This window comes from Gadus chalcogrammus, chromosome 16 (assembly GCF_026213295.1).
Source record: "Gadus chalcogrammus isolate NIFS_2021 chromosome 16, NIFS_Gcha_1.0, whole genome shotgun sequence".
NCBI lineage: Eukaryota > Metazoa > Chordata > Actinopteri > Gadiformes > Gadidae > Gadus > Gadus chalcogrammus.
Window position 1 is genome coordinate 26,275,931 of NC_079427.1, and position 15,981 is coordinate 26,291,911.

Genomic DNA, 15,981 nt, shown 5'->3' on the forward strand with positions numbered 1-15,981 from the left:
GAAATTCTGAAACCACACCCATTCCACGCCCATCCTCTATGCCACGCCCAAGTCTCAAGAAGTGTTGTCTTTGGAGGTAAATAGGCAATACAACACAAATACAACAAAATATAATTCTAGTACTTTTTGGGTACTCCAACTCAGTTGCCATCAACCATGTCTCCCTCCAACTGTTTCCTGTGCCTACAACTGTTTTAGAATAAAAGTCCTTGCTACAATAATTCACTATTAAATAGCCTTATTAAACTGTTTAAACTCATCATGTGTATTTCTGCATCCCTTCTCACTGACGGCAGTTCGCACCTTTAGTAACACACAAACTGGTGTATGGTCCTAAGATAGACTAGCACTGACGACCCAACCCCCCACTGCTGTAACACGTGATCGTAGTTCGCGCCTTCATTTAAACACAAACAGGTGTATGGTCCTAAGATAAACCTTAATGTACCCCTCCCCCAATTTCAACCTGGCAAGTTCGCGGGATATCTCCTCACCTAATGCAAAAGTTTGGATAACAAGACTTGGATGGATGGTCAAGATGGATGTATGAATGCATGCAGGTAAGAAAAATGTTCACCAAAGCCATTTCTGTATAACTCTCCACAGCTATTTTGCTAAAATGTGTACAGTGTTTGACGTGTCATTTTAAGTAGCATTACGGCTTAATTACATCTTGCACGCGCAATCCTGATGGCTTTGCCCACTTGCATGCAAACGTCATATCATTTTCTTTAACAACATAGCCTTGAATGATTATTTCATACGTTTTTAATCGAGTAGAACTTAACATTTTTTCATAGCCTCGAAAGCATTATTTCATACGTTTTTAATCGAGTAGAACTTAACATTTTAGGGAGGCTAGTCAGTGTTACTGAAATCGCTAAGGAAAGTTAGTTGCTGGATTGATCATAGCTTTGCTGCTTTGCGTATTTTACCCGACAAGACGGTTTTAATAAAGTGGAGGTTTCATGCTTTTGACAGTTTTTATTAGGTAAATGTTTGTCGTGGAGCGTTCGATTATCTCGGCGTCTTCAACTTGCTTTTTGCACTATTGGACATTCTGGCATATAAAGAAGTCATTTTAAGTAGCATTACGGCTTAATTACATCTTGCACGCGCGATCCTGATGGCTTTGCCCACTTGCATGCAAACGTCATATAATTTTCTTTAACAACATAGCCCCGAATGATTATAAGCTCAAGACTAGTAGGCCTAGCCAAAACGGATGAACTAGTTTGAGTTGATTAATAGTATTTGCACGTTTTTGTTACAGAGAAGCCATGGAGTCAGCTAATGACAGCACAATTTCACAGCAATGGTCAGAGAAGGTATGTGTTTTACCCTGATTTCATTACTACTGTTTTAATCATCTTTTCAGGCAGCTTTCTGTGCATGGTTTTAATGGATTGTAATGGCTTTATCAGACTACAGATTTACATTACGAGAACACATGCAGGATAACAGTAGACCTAGTTGTGCTTAGATAAACTGAGGGAACACTTCGTTTGCAGTTGTCTACATACTGTATGTTTGGTGGATAGTTAGTGATAAGTAAAACGATGCATACCGTAAATAATCAACTCAAGATAATTAACTGAAGATATATAGTTGTTGTAATGAAATTGAGTAATGCAAGGACGTGTAAATCGAGGTGTTTTTTCCGTGACTAAGACGAGACGTTGACGAGCTAAAAATAGATCTGTGATTAATAAAAACGATGACGAAATGTCATTTTGTTTTCGTTGACGAGACGAGACAGGACGAAAATGCTATTGGTGTGCTATTTGGACATTCAAAATGCACGATATTTTCCAATCAGTACACTCCCGTAAGGTTCTTATGCAACTGTTCACTCCTCCAGTAAATAGGACGGACCTTAGCTACGACTTGGCAACAGGAGGTATGGTCCACTCAGCTATGAGCTAACGTTATGCATTGTACATGATTCGAATCTTCCCAGCCTTTATACCCAAGATACTATAGGGTTATAGCATATAACCGCGTTTTCTGATTACAGTTTAATGCATTTTTCACAATTTACCAGCTATCGTTTTGAAGGCTGAACAGACAAGAGTACTAAAGTGTGATGTCACGTTCGAGAGCAACAGATTTTCGGTTCTACACAAACCAAATTAACAAGGGGAAATCCTATGCCACACAAACCTTTTATAGAAAAGGAACAATCTTTTTGCGAATTGATTTGTGAGTTTGCTTTACCAATGATGTAAGTAATATTGAGAATAGATTGTCTTCATATTAAAAAAAAAACTAAACTAAACTAACGTTTACAAACTTTTCCTTTCATTACCCCAGGGGAATAGATGAACGCCTCGACATTTTTCGATTGGCAGTGATTTTCACCTCTTGAAATTGATTTATTTTAATTTTGAAAGAAACAACACATAGAAGCAATGGAGAACGCCATCTCTCGTTCGGTTATTTAGAACTGAAAATCCGGTTGCCAGGACAACGTAACGTTTTCACTTTAGTACTCTATTTGAGTGGAACAACTTAGCAGGTGTCCATATAGCCTATATAGGGTTAGCCTAATTGAAGTAGTTTAAAAAGAGAAAACATTTTGACTAAAGTAATGACTAAAAGTTGACTAAAACTACAAAAGGAAAACAATGACTAAAATGTGACTAAATATACTAAGCATTTTCGTCAAAAGACTAAGACTAAGGCCCAATCTCAATACTTCCCCTTACCCCTTATCTTCCCCCTTACCCTTGAAGTTGCGCGTTCATGTGAGAGCTAGTGGTGTCTCAATACCCAATTTGATCAAGATTAAGGGATAAGATTGAGTGCTATGTACCCCTTATTTTTAAGATGATTTGAGAGCTCACTTGCTCCTCCAAGGGATATCCCAGAGCGCATAGCGAAACCGGCACATAGCGAAAACACTTCAACGATGGCGGCAGCATCTAAGAAGTCCCACAAATGTAAGTATTTTTCGCTTATAATTAATTTAAAAGTGACGACAGTCTTGTTTCATGCTCTATACAGTCGTATACATATATATTTGCAACCATGTTCTTCTTTGAAACTTTGTTAAATCGCTAGTTTCATAGCTCATACAGTCACGCATTTCTCGGACTAGCCTGACTCCATGCATGTGTACAGATAACTTTATTATCCACGAATTACGTTTGATATCTGTGAATGACAGCACTTGCTTTGGAGACATCGATCCGTGCTTTACATGTAGGCCTACCGTCCACAAAACAATTACGACAGTCTTGTTTCATGCTCTATACAGTCGTATACATATATATTTGCAACCATGTTCTTCTTTGAAACTTTGTTAAATCGCTAGTTTCATAGCTCATACAGTCACGCATTTCTCGGACTAGCCTGACTCCATGCATATGTACAGATAACGTTATTATCCACGAATTATTTTTGATATCTGTGAATGACAGCACTTGTTTTGGAGACATCGATCCGTGCTTTTACATGTAGGCCTACCGTCCACAAAACAATTACGACAGTCTAGTTTTGTGCTCTATACAGTCGTATATATATTTGCAACCATAATTGAAACTTTTTTAAACTAGTTTCATAGCTCATACAGTCACGCATTTCTACAGATAACTTATCTGCGAATTCCGTTTGATATCTGTGAATGACGGCACTTGTTTTAAGACATCCACCTGTGCTTTACATGTACCATCCTGTATTATCCAGGGACGCCAGAGCAACCCGACATCTGATAAGATTTCAAACAGAAAATGATCACAAATTTGTGAGATCGAAATTCTTGGCTAAGCAGCTATGGGAGTGAGTTATGCGATCAATGTTGTAGCCATTAATTATTGTATTATTAGGCCTATTATTGTAATCAGTTGTAATTAATTCCTGTCCATGCGTACATTGTTGTTGGTTATGATACAGGACATTGGTGAAAGAGATGGGGCTGGTGGGGATGATTTCAGGACAGCAGGCTGCCAGGAGAACCTTAAGCAGAGATATAGGGTATGTGATGTTGTGGTAAAGAAAAAAACTCTACATCTTCACAATTCAAGGCAATGAGTTACCAGAGCAGGGGATTCCCTCTCTGCCTTCAAGAAGCTCTCTTCCGAGTGCACCTCCCTTCTTGTCTTCTTCTATTGCTTGCACTAGTTCGGCACGTTTTTTTCTTATGTCAAATTGTATTTATTGTCACACTAGAGGTCTACTGTATATTGCTTGTAGCCTGAGATTTCTAGTACGTCACTTTGGACAAAAATGTTTGCTAAATAATTTGTCAATGCATACGTTAGTTGTATGAATTATTTAGTTTATGTTGTATATGTTGTGTGTCCTTCAAGGAGCTACGAACACCCAAAACCGGGTCGGGGACTGACAGGGGGGAGGTGACTGCTGCCAACTGGCAGTTCTTTGAGGATATGCACGAGGTGATGGGTGACAGGCCTGCAATGGACCCTCCTGTGGTGGGTGGCCTCCTTTCAGAGGAATCCCACGCAACTCCTCATGGTATGTAATGAGTACATTGAGTGGTCTGGATTTTCTGAATAGCAGAATGTGAACATGCTCTTATTGCAATGTGCAGTCTCTCTCTCTCTCCCTTTCATTTATATAAATATATACATAAAGTACCGGCCATACAGCCATTCACCCTCACACACCCTCCTCCTGTGACTGTACTCACCCCCTCCACCCTGGCCTGGACGGCTATGAACCTTCTCCCAGCCATTGAACACTACTGTTTCCATATGTTTACTGTTCCGTAGTATTCACTGTACTTACCTCATTCTGTTTTATCACTTTTACCATCACTTCTCATTCACCTGTACTTAACATTCTGCAATATTTATACTACCTTGTTGCTGTTTACTTATATCTGATTTCATTCAGTCTGTATATATCCTGTTATTTATACCACTACCCTTCCAGCTCATGTTTTACAGTCCCACAACTGTTAACTAACTATACTGTTCCTAATGCACATATTTTTTTCATACTGTACATATCCTGTTATTTATCACTTCAATTCTGATTGGTGTGGTTTATGTGGCATTTCATAACTCACATACCGAAAACACATTCAGATAACAAGAGCACGCTTCAATTTCACCTCCACTCAGGTGTTAAAATACCCTAGACCAGGGCCATCAGACATGGTTCCTGCCTTTTGTGTGTCTACCAGGGCAATCAGACCCTGATGGTTGGCCTTTGTCTAAAGCCATGACAAGATGGTTGAAACCAACCTTATTTACATCTATATGGCCATATGCCTTTGGTCAAGTACACACAAACATTTGACATTGACCACAAACATTTAATCAAGATTGATTTTGTTCCGTTAGGAAATGGTTGAGCCTCCATTGGCACCCAGCCTCTCTGCAGCCAGCACCTCTGCACCCAGCACCTCTGCACCCAGCCTCTCTGCAGCCAGCACCTCTGCAGCCAGCACCTCTGCAGCCAGCCCCCCTGCAGCGACAGGCTCCCCATCTCCCTCACCCAGAAAAAATAAAATAAAAAATCCAGTACTGGAATTCCTAGTAGAGGAATCAGCAAAGAGGAGAGGCGAAACGAAGAGGAGAAAAGACGGCACACAGAAAGTCAGGAGAAAACAGACCGTCTCTTGAGTCTTTTTGAAAAATGGTTGACAAAATGTTGGTGTTATTTTGGTTTTGTTTGTTCATTTGTTCATTTTTTGCAGTTCAGTCGTTATTGTTGTACATATATATTTTTTGTGTTATGTTTATGTTAATTTTATTTAAAAATAATTTTGTTTACAAAGTGTTTCTGAACATTAATGCCATTCAAAACAGATGACTGGTGACAAACAGATACACAAAACACTATGCACTGTGTATGAAATGATTTATTGCAATCAGACTTATACAGATAACATCTACACTCATGTAAAAAAACAACCACCACCACCAACGTGAACACAAAAGAAATGTAAAATATATACATATATACATATGACAATTGTCATCATCATGGGGCTTGTGCATTGCCTGAAACTTGGGCAGCCATTCTGTTTCTGACATCATTCCCAGAGGTTTCGTTGTATGCCATGGGTTCACAGGGAGGTTGGGGGTCGTGCCGATCTCCTAAAATCTCCTCATCTGGAACCAGAGTGTCACCATTGTCCATACACACATTGTGCAAAAAGGCACATGAAGCGATGACCTGTGGTGCAAATGTGGGCTTCACCTCTAAAGCCTTGAAAAGTGTCGACCTCCACCTGGTCTTCATCATTCCAAACGCCCTCTCAATTATGCTGCGCCCCTTTGCCTGGTGGTAATTGAACCTCTGCTGTACTTGTCCTTGCACTGGCTCCTTGAATGGAGTGATGAGGCAAATTGGAGTTTCCAGACAGGGATACCCACCATCACCCAGAAGGATGTAGCCCGCTGGGGGATACCGTCTTGCAGTATAAAAAGTGCTATTTTTCATAACACGTGTATCGTGGACAGATCCCGGGTACCCCACATAAATGTCCAGAAACCTCCCATTAGAGTCACATATTGCCTGCATGTTTACTGAGTAAAAACCTTTGTAATTCAAATAGTCCAATCTGTGACGCTGTGGAGGTTTGATTCGGATGTGGCTGCCGTCGATAGCTCCAACCACATTGTGGAATGCAGGGGTTCCCGAAATGTTAGCAAATCCCTGACCAACTGCGGGCAGGTTCGCTGTTGGAGGAAAGCTGATTGCTCTGCCCAGATTGTCCCATATGTTCTGGGCCACTCTGTGGATGATGCGGTGAACTGTAGGCTTTGGCACGTTGAAGACACGGGACACCACCCGTAAGAGAGTCCATGTGCTAGCCAATAGGTGTAGATGAGGACTTCCAAATCATTACCCCAGCCATGGTCCTGCTCCCTGTGCAAAAGCCTCTGTAAACTGCGCATTGCTGTTCTGCTGAGGCGGAAAATCCTGCCTCAGCTCCGACTCCACATCCAACCAAATGCGCAGTACAGGCATGTTCAGGTTTAAGGCACAGTATCTGGCCGGAGCACCAGTCTGGAAAAGAAAAACATTACACACCATTAGTGGACTGAGTTGGGACAAAAATGCTGATGGAGATAATTGTCATCACTGTTAATAACTTAAGAATATATTAATCAAGTGCCTTGTATTAATACATTACTTTGTATGAATCAAGTAAGCAGGAATATGGCTTTTCACAGTTTCCGTGTGTGTAACTTAGATTATTAGGTGCTATTTTGTCTGCATATGTGCAAGAGCATGTTTAGACAAGAGGTGACGGGAAGGGTCGAACTGTGCTTCTCTCAAGCTTGTTGTTTTTGTTTATCTCCTAAATATACTACATGCAACTACGGAGTCCCGAAGTGAATTTTCAACGATCAAATGCCCCCATCAAACTACTTTAAACTGTTGCACATGGCTACAGTTATGTCTCCCCTCCCCCTGCACAAAGAACATAGTGACTGCTGTGCATCGATATTACCCACGAGTTGCATACATCCTTAACTTTTAGTTAACCGTCAAAGCAAAATATTATACACAGATATTTACTGGGTTCCTATTCCAATAACATGTCATGTCATTTAGAATAACAAGTAGGCTACATGTAATTTGCCCGTGTCGAGCTCTACTGTTTTGGTTAGTTCGGTTAACGTTAAACAACTTAACGATGTTTGCAAACAATCCATACATACCAAAGTTTCATCCAACAGCACTTGGAGGCGTCGTAGACCTCTTCTCCTTGCTTGAAGTCTGCGATTTCATGCAGACAATCGCAAAAAAAGAACCAAAAACATCGCAATGGACACGCACACACTTGCAGACGGCATCTTCGAAGTGATTTGATTCCGGCGCTCTTCTTCTCTGGCTTTTATTGGCGTTTCGGCGCTCTGGTGACGGGGCAGCCAGCTGGCGACGATGAATGATGACGTACCCGAAACCACGTGACGTACCCGAAACCGAGTGGCGTCTCATTTCATAGGGGAAAGATCTCAGCCCTTGGCCCTTACACTTGCAAGTGCTAGGGTTAAGACAAAGACAAAGACAAAGCAAAAGGGGCAAGGGGAAGAATCGAGATTCGGCCTAAGACTAAATCTAAAATAGCTGACAAAATTAACACTGGAAATAGATTGTGCCAATGGAACGAGGAAATTGGGGGGTTCCCGTTGCCAGGCCGCGCTATGTAGTACGTATATTTCGTATATATTTTTTGTCCTATGCCAAACACATTCCTGAACATGACATGTAGAATGAACATTAATGACACTTTTTTTGTGTTTATGACTGTTGTCATTAAACGTCATTTGTTTTTTGTAAAGTCTGCACCCCAAACAGCGTCAACTTTACAAAAACAAATGAGTCTTTCTTCCTGAAGCTAATCTGTTTTGTCCTAATGTTTCAGCTGAGGTATTCTCTAGTTGTCTTGTTAAAGTTATTTTAATAAAGTATGATACTTAGTATTGGCGACTGTCTAACAAATTTCAGACGCCAAGCAGCTGAGTAGGGGAAACTAACGTGCCCGACGCACTGGATGTCCAAACTTCCAAGCAATCAGTTTCAGTTTAGGTTGCTTTATTTGACAATCTTCACAGTATCCAAGCATTAAAAACAGACAGTTCATATCCATATTATCCACAGTAGCGATAGAATCCACAGGTTCAGCAGTAATCTATAAACGAGACTTCAAGTATATCAGGATAAAGTGCATAAGCGAGGATAAAGTGCAAGTGCAGACTCCCAGCAGGATAAAGTGCAAAGTGCCAAAAATGGGAAACATAAAGCCCAAGCCTTTGCCTGTCCGTAACACTAAGTGTGCTCAGTAAAACTTGTGTGATTGACATAGGATGTTTTAAATTGTAGGCTTTGGGCAGATTGAGACAACGTATGGATGGATTGCGCCAACACCATGATGAGTGTGTAAAAATACATAATTTGTTTCAAGACAGCATACCTGTTAGTACTTCTGGTTATCTTTTGGAAGACCTGCAACAGGTTACTATCCACATTACTTTCTAGTAAAAAAGCTACTGTTATGTTAGCTGTAAAATCTTTAACTCTGCCGCACAGAAATGGTGGGGGCATTAGACTGCCTTTGTTCATGATATACCATATCGTACAATAACATTTCCTTGTGTGCCATGATTGCCAATATTAGCCTAGAGAAGAAACTTTGTAATGCTCTCTTTTTGCTCTTTAACACTCTTGTACTGTTCAACTTTGCTCTACTGTGGGGTATCCCTATGGATGCATGTTCTTTCATAGAGCCACCAGAGCCTACTGTAATGCATCACTGTGTGTTTTGGAATCTTGTGGATAGACAGTCATTTCAAATGTTGGTTGTATTCTAATTTCATAGCATTGTGAGTGTGTGTAAACTTGTCTGTCTGTCTTAACATCCATTCATCTAGGAAGAGCCAGAGCCACCTCCTCTAGAAAGGACAGACAGCGTATTCGTAAGTGTGGTGTTTGAATTCAAAATAACTGGTGATGTAACTCTTTATCCCTTTATATATATATATATATATATATATATATATATATATATATATAAATATTAGCATCAACAGTGTACAGTACAGAAGGTTTGCAGAAAGGCTGTAGTAGTTGAATGATTCTGGTTATTTTACCAGGTCAGGGTTAGTAACCTGCTTGTCAGAATGTTTGTGACAAAGTTGTTAGTCGGAGGTGTTGGCAAGTAGTCTATTGATGGGAAAAAATATATATCTTTTTTACAATTCAAATGGTTTGCTTTCATATCAATTTAGTTAACCAAGAAGATGCTGAACATTACTGAGACTGAGTCCTCCAGCAGTGAAAGTGTAAGTGACGAGGACAAGGAGTATGTCCCTCAAAAATCGGAGGAATCAGATGGCTCCTCTGATGAAGAGCCTTTGAAAGTGCCGGTGAGTTACTTTAAATGTGTGAGAACCTTGAATGTCTTACCTGCTGAAGTCACACTGTGAAGATCTGCTCTTGTAGTTTGTTAGTAGAATACGACAAATGGTCTTGCAATTTAAAATGTGTCTATATTGTCTTGTCACATGTGCATGCACAATTTACAGTTTGCTTTTGTTCTTGCCGATTTGCTTTCAAGATTCCACCCAGAAAAGTGTACAAGAGGGTCAGACAACTGCCAGAGGAAAGTGAAAGTGCAGTGGAGAGTAGCAGTACTTCCGTGGTTGTAATGAACGTAAAAAAACGGAAGGATGGGACAAAAAAGTACCATCAGAAAAGAAACTACTGCCTTTTTTGTGATAAATGTTCCCCAAAGCTTGCGCGCCATCTCGAACAGAGGCATGCTGATGAGGCAGAAGTGGCCAGAGCACTGGCATGTCCAAAAAGATCTAAGGAAAGAAGGCTGCAGTTAGACTGTTTACGGAAAAGGGGGAACCGAGCCCATAACGTAGAGGCACTTAGAGAAGGGAAAGGTGTGGTAGTGCCTTGCAAACAATCCAGTGGTGCCAATGCAGATGCCTCAGACTATCACCACTGTCCCAATTGTCAAGGACTTTTCAAAAAGAAGTTCATGTGGAAGCATATGAAACGGTGTGCTCTTTCACAGAAATGCAGTAAAGCCAAGCCAGGAAAAACGCGAGTTCAGTCTTTGTGTGCATTTGCTCAGCCAGTTCCTGCTGGTGTGACAACCAAAGCATGGAAAATGATAAGTAACATGTGCCAGGACAAGATCGCACAGGCAGTTCAAAAAGACAGATGCATAATTGCTCTAGCACAGCAAATGCTAAACAAGAAAGGAGCGTCACAGGATGAGCATATCCGCGCAACGCTACGAGAGCTTGGAAGATTATTGCTGGCTGGACAGGAGGTCACTCCTCTGAATTGACGAGTATTGAGCAGTATGTCATGCCATCAAATTTCCATCATTTAATCAGAGCAGTAAAGGTTGTTGCAGGTTATGACGAGAACACCAACACCATCAAAAAGTCATCTCTGGCACTAAAACTGGGACATAGCATAAAGAAAGTAGCAGACCTTGTTGCATGTGAAGCCCTCATATCAGGAAATCAAGACAAAGCAAAGCTGATTGAAAACTTCCGCGAGATATATAGAACCCGGTGGAATGAGTTCATTTCTGCGTCTGCTTACCGAACACTGCAGGAAGCTAAATGGAATGCGCCTCAGCTTATTCCATTTACTGATGACGTCAAAAAGTTGCACCTTCATCTGGATGAGAAACAGGAGGAGTACTCCAACGTGCTTTCCGGTGACCAGACGCCAAGAAACTGGACCAATCTCGCCAAAGTGATCCTTGCCAAAGTTATCCTGTTCAATCGGCGTCGACAAGGAGAGGTTTCCAAGATGTTGTTGACGACCTACTTGTCCAGGGTGTCAACACCTGTACATGATGACATCGCTCATGCCTTATCGGAGGTGGAAAAAATGCTATGCAAATACTTTTCACGCATGGAAGTAAGAGGGAAAAGAGGAAGGAAGGTGCCGGTGCTATTGACCCCTGCTATGGTCAAGTCATTGGATCTGCTTGCAAAGGAGAGATCAAATTGCGGGATCCTACCTGACAATGACTTCTTATTCGCCAGGCCTGGCAGTGCATCTCACTTAAAGGGGTCAGACTGCATTCGTGTCTACGCAAGAGAATGTGGAGCTGAGCAGCCGCAGACCCTCTCTTCGACGAAACTCAGAAAGCAAGTGTCCACCTTGAGCAAGGTGCTGAACCTTACAGACACCGAACTTGATCAGTTGGCAGAGTTTTTAGGGCACGACATAAGAATCCACAGGCAGTATTACCGCTTGCCAGAGGGGACTCTGCAATTAGCCAAAATAAGCAAAATTCTGATGGCATGCGAGCAGGGAAAGTTGGCAGACTTCAAAGGGAAAACATTGGAAGAGATTACCATAGAGCCCAGAGGTAAGAAGTGTAGGGTGTAGGGAAAATGACCATGTCCATGTATTGTGCTTATTTTGGCTCATTTGTGTTTTGACTGTTTTCCAGAAACTGTTCAGACAATAACAGAAGAGTTGGATGATGAAGAAGAGAGTCTGAATGAAGAGTCTATTGAGGCCAGTGGTAAGGAATTTGTATTTGACTGTAAATAATGTATCAGTAGTGGATAGGAAGAGGTCTTTACTGAAACAGAATAACAACAGTAGAAGAGAATGGAAATGCCAATATTGTCTACATGATTGATTACAAACTTCTAAGTAGATGAACATGATACCCATGTTGTTTTTTCAGGATCCAGCTCCTCTGTGAGTCGTATGACAAGTCAAGAAGATTATGGTATGTACTTGGAAACAGAATGATTGTTTTTTCATTTCAGGAAGTTTCCAACATTTCAGGGTATTTTGAAAATGTTGTATTTCCTCTAGACTCATCGGTGCCACCGAGCCAATTCAGTGCAGATGTTTCAGGTAATGTACTGAAACAATTTATATCGTTTTGTCTTATGTTTCAAATAATAACTGCATGCATTAATATGTAATTGGGGGTGGGTGATTTCAGGATAAGGAAAATATTTTTAAAAAGTGTGTTCTCTAATTTACTACCGCCTAACCAAAAGTATTTTTAATGCAAGGTTAAGGAGCAGACTTTTAGTCAACCTCTTAAAGAATGGTGGGAAGCAATTTATTTTGCTTCTGACCTTTGCTTCTGACATTTGTTTTAGTATTTTATATGTTGTTAATTATTAAGTAGTTTTGATTGGCTGTAAATTAACTAGTGTGAGGTTGTGGATAGTTAATGAAGGTCTTATTCTTTTGCACTTTTCCTATGTCAGAATCAACTTCATCTTCAGAACTTTTGCTGCAGCCTTCTGACTCAGGTATTGTCCTCAAAAAAGTGCTGTAAATTAATTTCCTTAGAACACAGAATTTAAAGTAAACAGAATTAATATGAAATTCACTTTTGAGAAAAACTATTGTGCGTATACTTGGGTTATTCTTCCTTGTTTTTCTAGACTCATCAGTGCGACCCCAGCGCTGTTCCACCCCAAAACGATCATCAGCTTTTAAACCTTCATCTTCATCATCAGACAGCAGAGGTATTTTAGGAAATGTCTTCCTAAGAAGGTCTGTATTTTGCACCATTAAATTATATGGACATTAATTATCTTTCCACTATTCTTTTCTCTACATTTTGTCTCAGTCTCACAAAGATCAACCAGTTCAGCAGAAAAGAAGCCTAAAACAACTCATTCAGGTATGGAATGTAAGGGTTCATGTCTGCCTTCATGGTTTCCTGTTAGTTAGATAATTCTAACTGCAAATCAACACTTTATAAGTTAAAAAGCTGATAAGGTCTTTGTCAGGAGTACTGCTATTGAATACTATGTTACCTTGGTGCTCTTAGGCTTAGGAATTGCAGACATAGATTGTGTAAAAAAATATAGAGACACAGAAAGCCTTTAATTCATTTTTTGTTTTTGTTGTTTTGGCCTACTCAACAATGCGTTTGAGCAATTGAAATATTTTTGTCACTCAAATTTTAAAGCAGGTGAATCAAATGATCAATAAAATAAGTTAAATCTTAAGTAAACTGTAATGTTGTTTCAATAAGGACTAGGTAAAGAAAGTTCAGTAAGGTTGTTGAGCAAGAGAGAAACGTTTGTGATCATGATTTACAAGTGTTATCTAAATGTTGTGTCTTTCAGACCCGGCACCAAGTTCCCAAAAAAAAAAATGGAGTGACAAGGAAGTTGCTGCTGTGGAGTCGCAAATGGGAAGGTACTGACTGATTGACCTGATTCTAACTTTTTTCTTGATAAGTTGCCCACTTGCCCACTCACTACACGATAGTTGCGTTTCAATCCAACTGATGCAAATTAGTGATGCGCATCCGTGGTAATGCACATAAATAAAATGTGCATTAATCACCGTTTCCAACACCTGTTGACAGGGACGTTGGAAGTATTTTCTGACGGGGGATGGTGTCAGTGGTGGTCCGGGCGTACATTTTGACATTGGTTTACTATCTGTCTGTCTTGTTGCTTGTATGTTGTGCATGGGGGAAATATTGAAGCTGTCTCATCCTATCCTAAGGTTCATCACAAAGGGCACAACCCCCGGGAAGGAACAATGTGAGGAGTGCATCAGAAGGTGTCCTGAAGCGCTCAAGAACAGGGACTGGAGGGCAGTTAAGTACTATGTCCGGAATAGGATTGTGTCTCTCACAAGGAAAACATGAGGACATGTTTTGTCAGGGGGGGGTGGGGGTTGGCAGGACATGTTTTTGTTGTCGGGGGAGGGGGGGGGGGGGGTGGCAGGACATGTTTTCGTTGTCAGTACTCAATCTGTATGGAAGCCCGTTTCCGCCACGTAAAAGAAAAAAAATGCAGGTCACAACTCATTATTTTGAGATAGTATCTCATTATTTTGAGATAGTATCTCGTTATTTTGAGATAGTATCTCGTTATTTTGACATAGTATCTCATTATTTTGATTATTTTGATACTATCTCATTATAATGAGATACTATCTCATTATTTTGAGATAACTTCTCAACAGGACCAGACCAGTCATTGTAGCCTAATTGTAGCTTAGCCATAGATGTTACATATAGCCTATTATTACAGTAGATTAGCTGGAGATGATGAACTCGATTATTAAAGATTATTTCAGACGGAGGTATACAAATGCTGAAATTTTGGCTCGATTATCTATGGAGCACAACATAAACATTAGTAAAAGAACTCTAGAAAGAGTGCTTCATAGGAATCAGCTGTGGCGAAGACGCAGGCGGACATCGGAGAAGTAGCCGATTTCATACATCGGCAATTACAGTCCTCTGGCCAACAACATGGCTATAGGTGGATGCAACAGAAGTGTTCGATGGCAGGGATCATCACGGACAGAGAGACCGTTCGTCTCTTGCTGCGTCAAATGGATGGTGGTGGCGTGGATCTCCGTGCACGGCACCGTCTGAGACGTAGAGTCTATGTCAGTCGTGGCCCGAATTATGTGTGGCACATAGATGGATATGACAAATTGAAGCCGTATGGGATATGCATCAGTGGTTGCATTGATGGGTTCTCGCGAAAGATGATCTGGCTAAACACCCACTCAACTAACAGCGACCCACGTCTTATAGCGGGGTATTTCATTGATTCAGTGATGCAGCATGGTCGCCCATTGAAAGTGAGATTGGATCACGGGACGGAGAACACACACATTGCCGCAATGCAAAGTTTTATGCACGGCAGTGAAAACGGCATTTCCCCAGACTGTGTCACTCTAGGTCCAAGCACGGGGAACCAACGTATTGAACGCTGGTGGTGTACGTTGCGGAGTGAGTGTACTCAGTTCTGGATGGACCATTTCGACCTATGTCAAAATAATGAGATACTATTTCAAAATAATGAGATGCTATCTCAAAATAATGAGATGTTATCTCAAAATGATGAGATAACTATGTCAAAATAACGAGATACTATCTCAAAATAATGAGATCATATGTCAAAATAATGAGTTATGACCTGCATTTTTTTTCTTTTACCTGGCGGAAACGGGCTTCCATACATCTGCTCTCCAGTCCCCATGTTTTTGTTGTCGGGGGGGGGGGGGGGCAGCACATGTTTTTGTTGTCAGGGGAGGGGGGGGGGGGGGGTGGCAGGACATGTTTTCGTTGTCGGGGGAGGGGGGGGGGGTGGCAGGACATGTTTTTGTTGTCGGGGGAGGGGGGGGGGTTTAGCAACATTGCATTTTATTTGGATTTTTATTTTGTAAAAGTCAGTTGACTTGAAATTACTGTACTGTACTGTAAGTTATTGCACTCTTCAAGTATTTTTAATGCAAGGTTAAGGAACAGACTTTTAGTCAACCTCTTAAAGAATGGTGGGAAGCAATTTCTTTTGCTTATGACATTTGCTTCTGACATTTGTTTTAGTATTCAATAAGGGGGGGCACTGATCTCAAAAAGAAACTGGATAGCGCACCTCAGAATGATTGGCCCTACCTGGAGTCTCAAAAAGGTCACAAATGCAAGACTGTGTGTGTGTGTGTGTGTGTGTGTGTGTGTGTGTGTGTGTGTGTGTGTGTGTGTGTGTGTGTGTGTGTGTGTGT

At 40.9% G+C, this 15,981-nt stretch overlaps 1 protein-coding gene across 1 annotated transcript; it reads left to right on the top strand.

Moving 5' to 3' along the window:
• The first annotated feature begins 1,239 nt into the window (after positions 1–1,239).
• LOC130405514 (uncharacterized) lies at positions 1,240–13,950 on the top strand. The gene is made up of 4 exons (XM_056610634.1): positions 1,240–1,328; positions 9,357–9,401; positions 9,714–11,833; positions 11,918–13,950. The coding sequence occupies exons 3-4, from the start codon at positions 10,810–10,812 to the stop codon at positions 12,019–12,021; spliced, it is 1,128 nt and encodes a 375-aa protein (XP_056466609.1). The 5' UTR covers positions 1,240–1,328; positions 9,357–9,401; positions 9,714–10,809; the 3' UTR covers positions 12,022–13,950.
• The last annotated feature ends 2,031 nt before the right edge of the window (positions 13,951–15,981 follow it).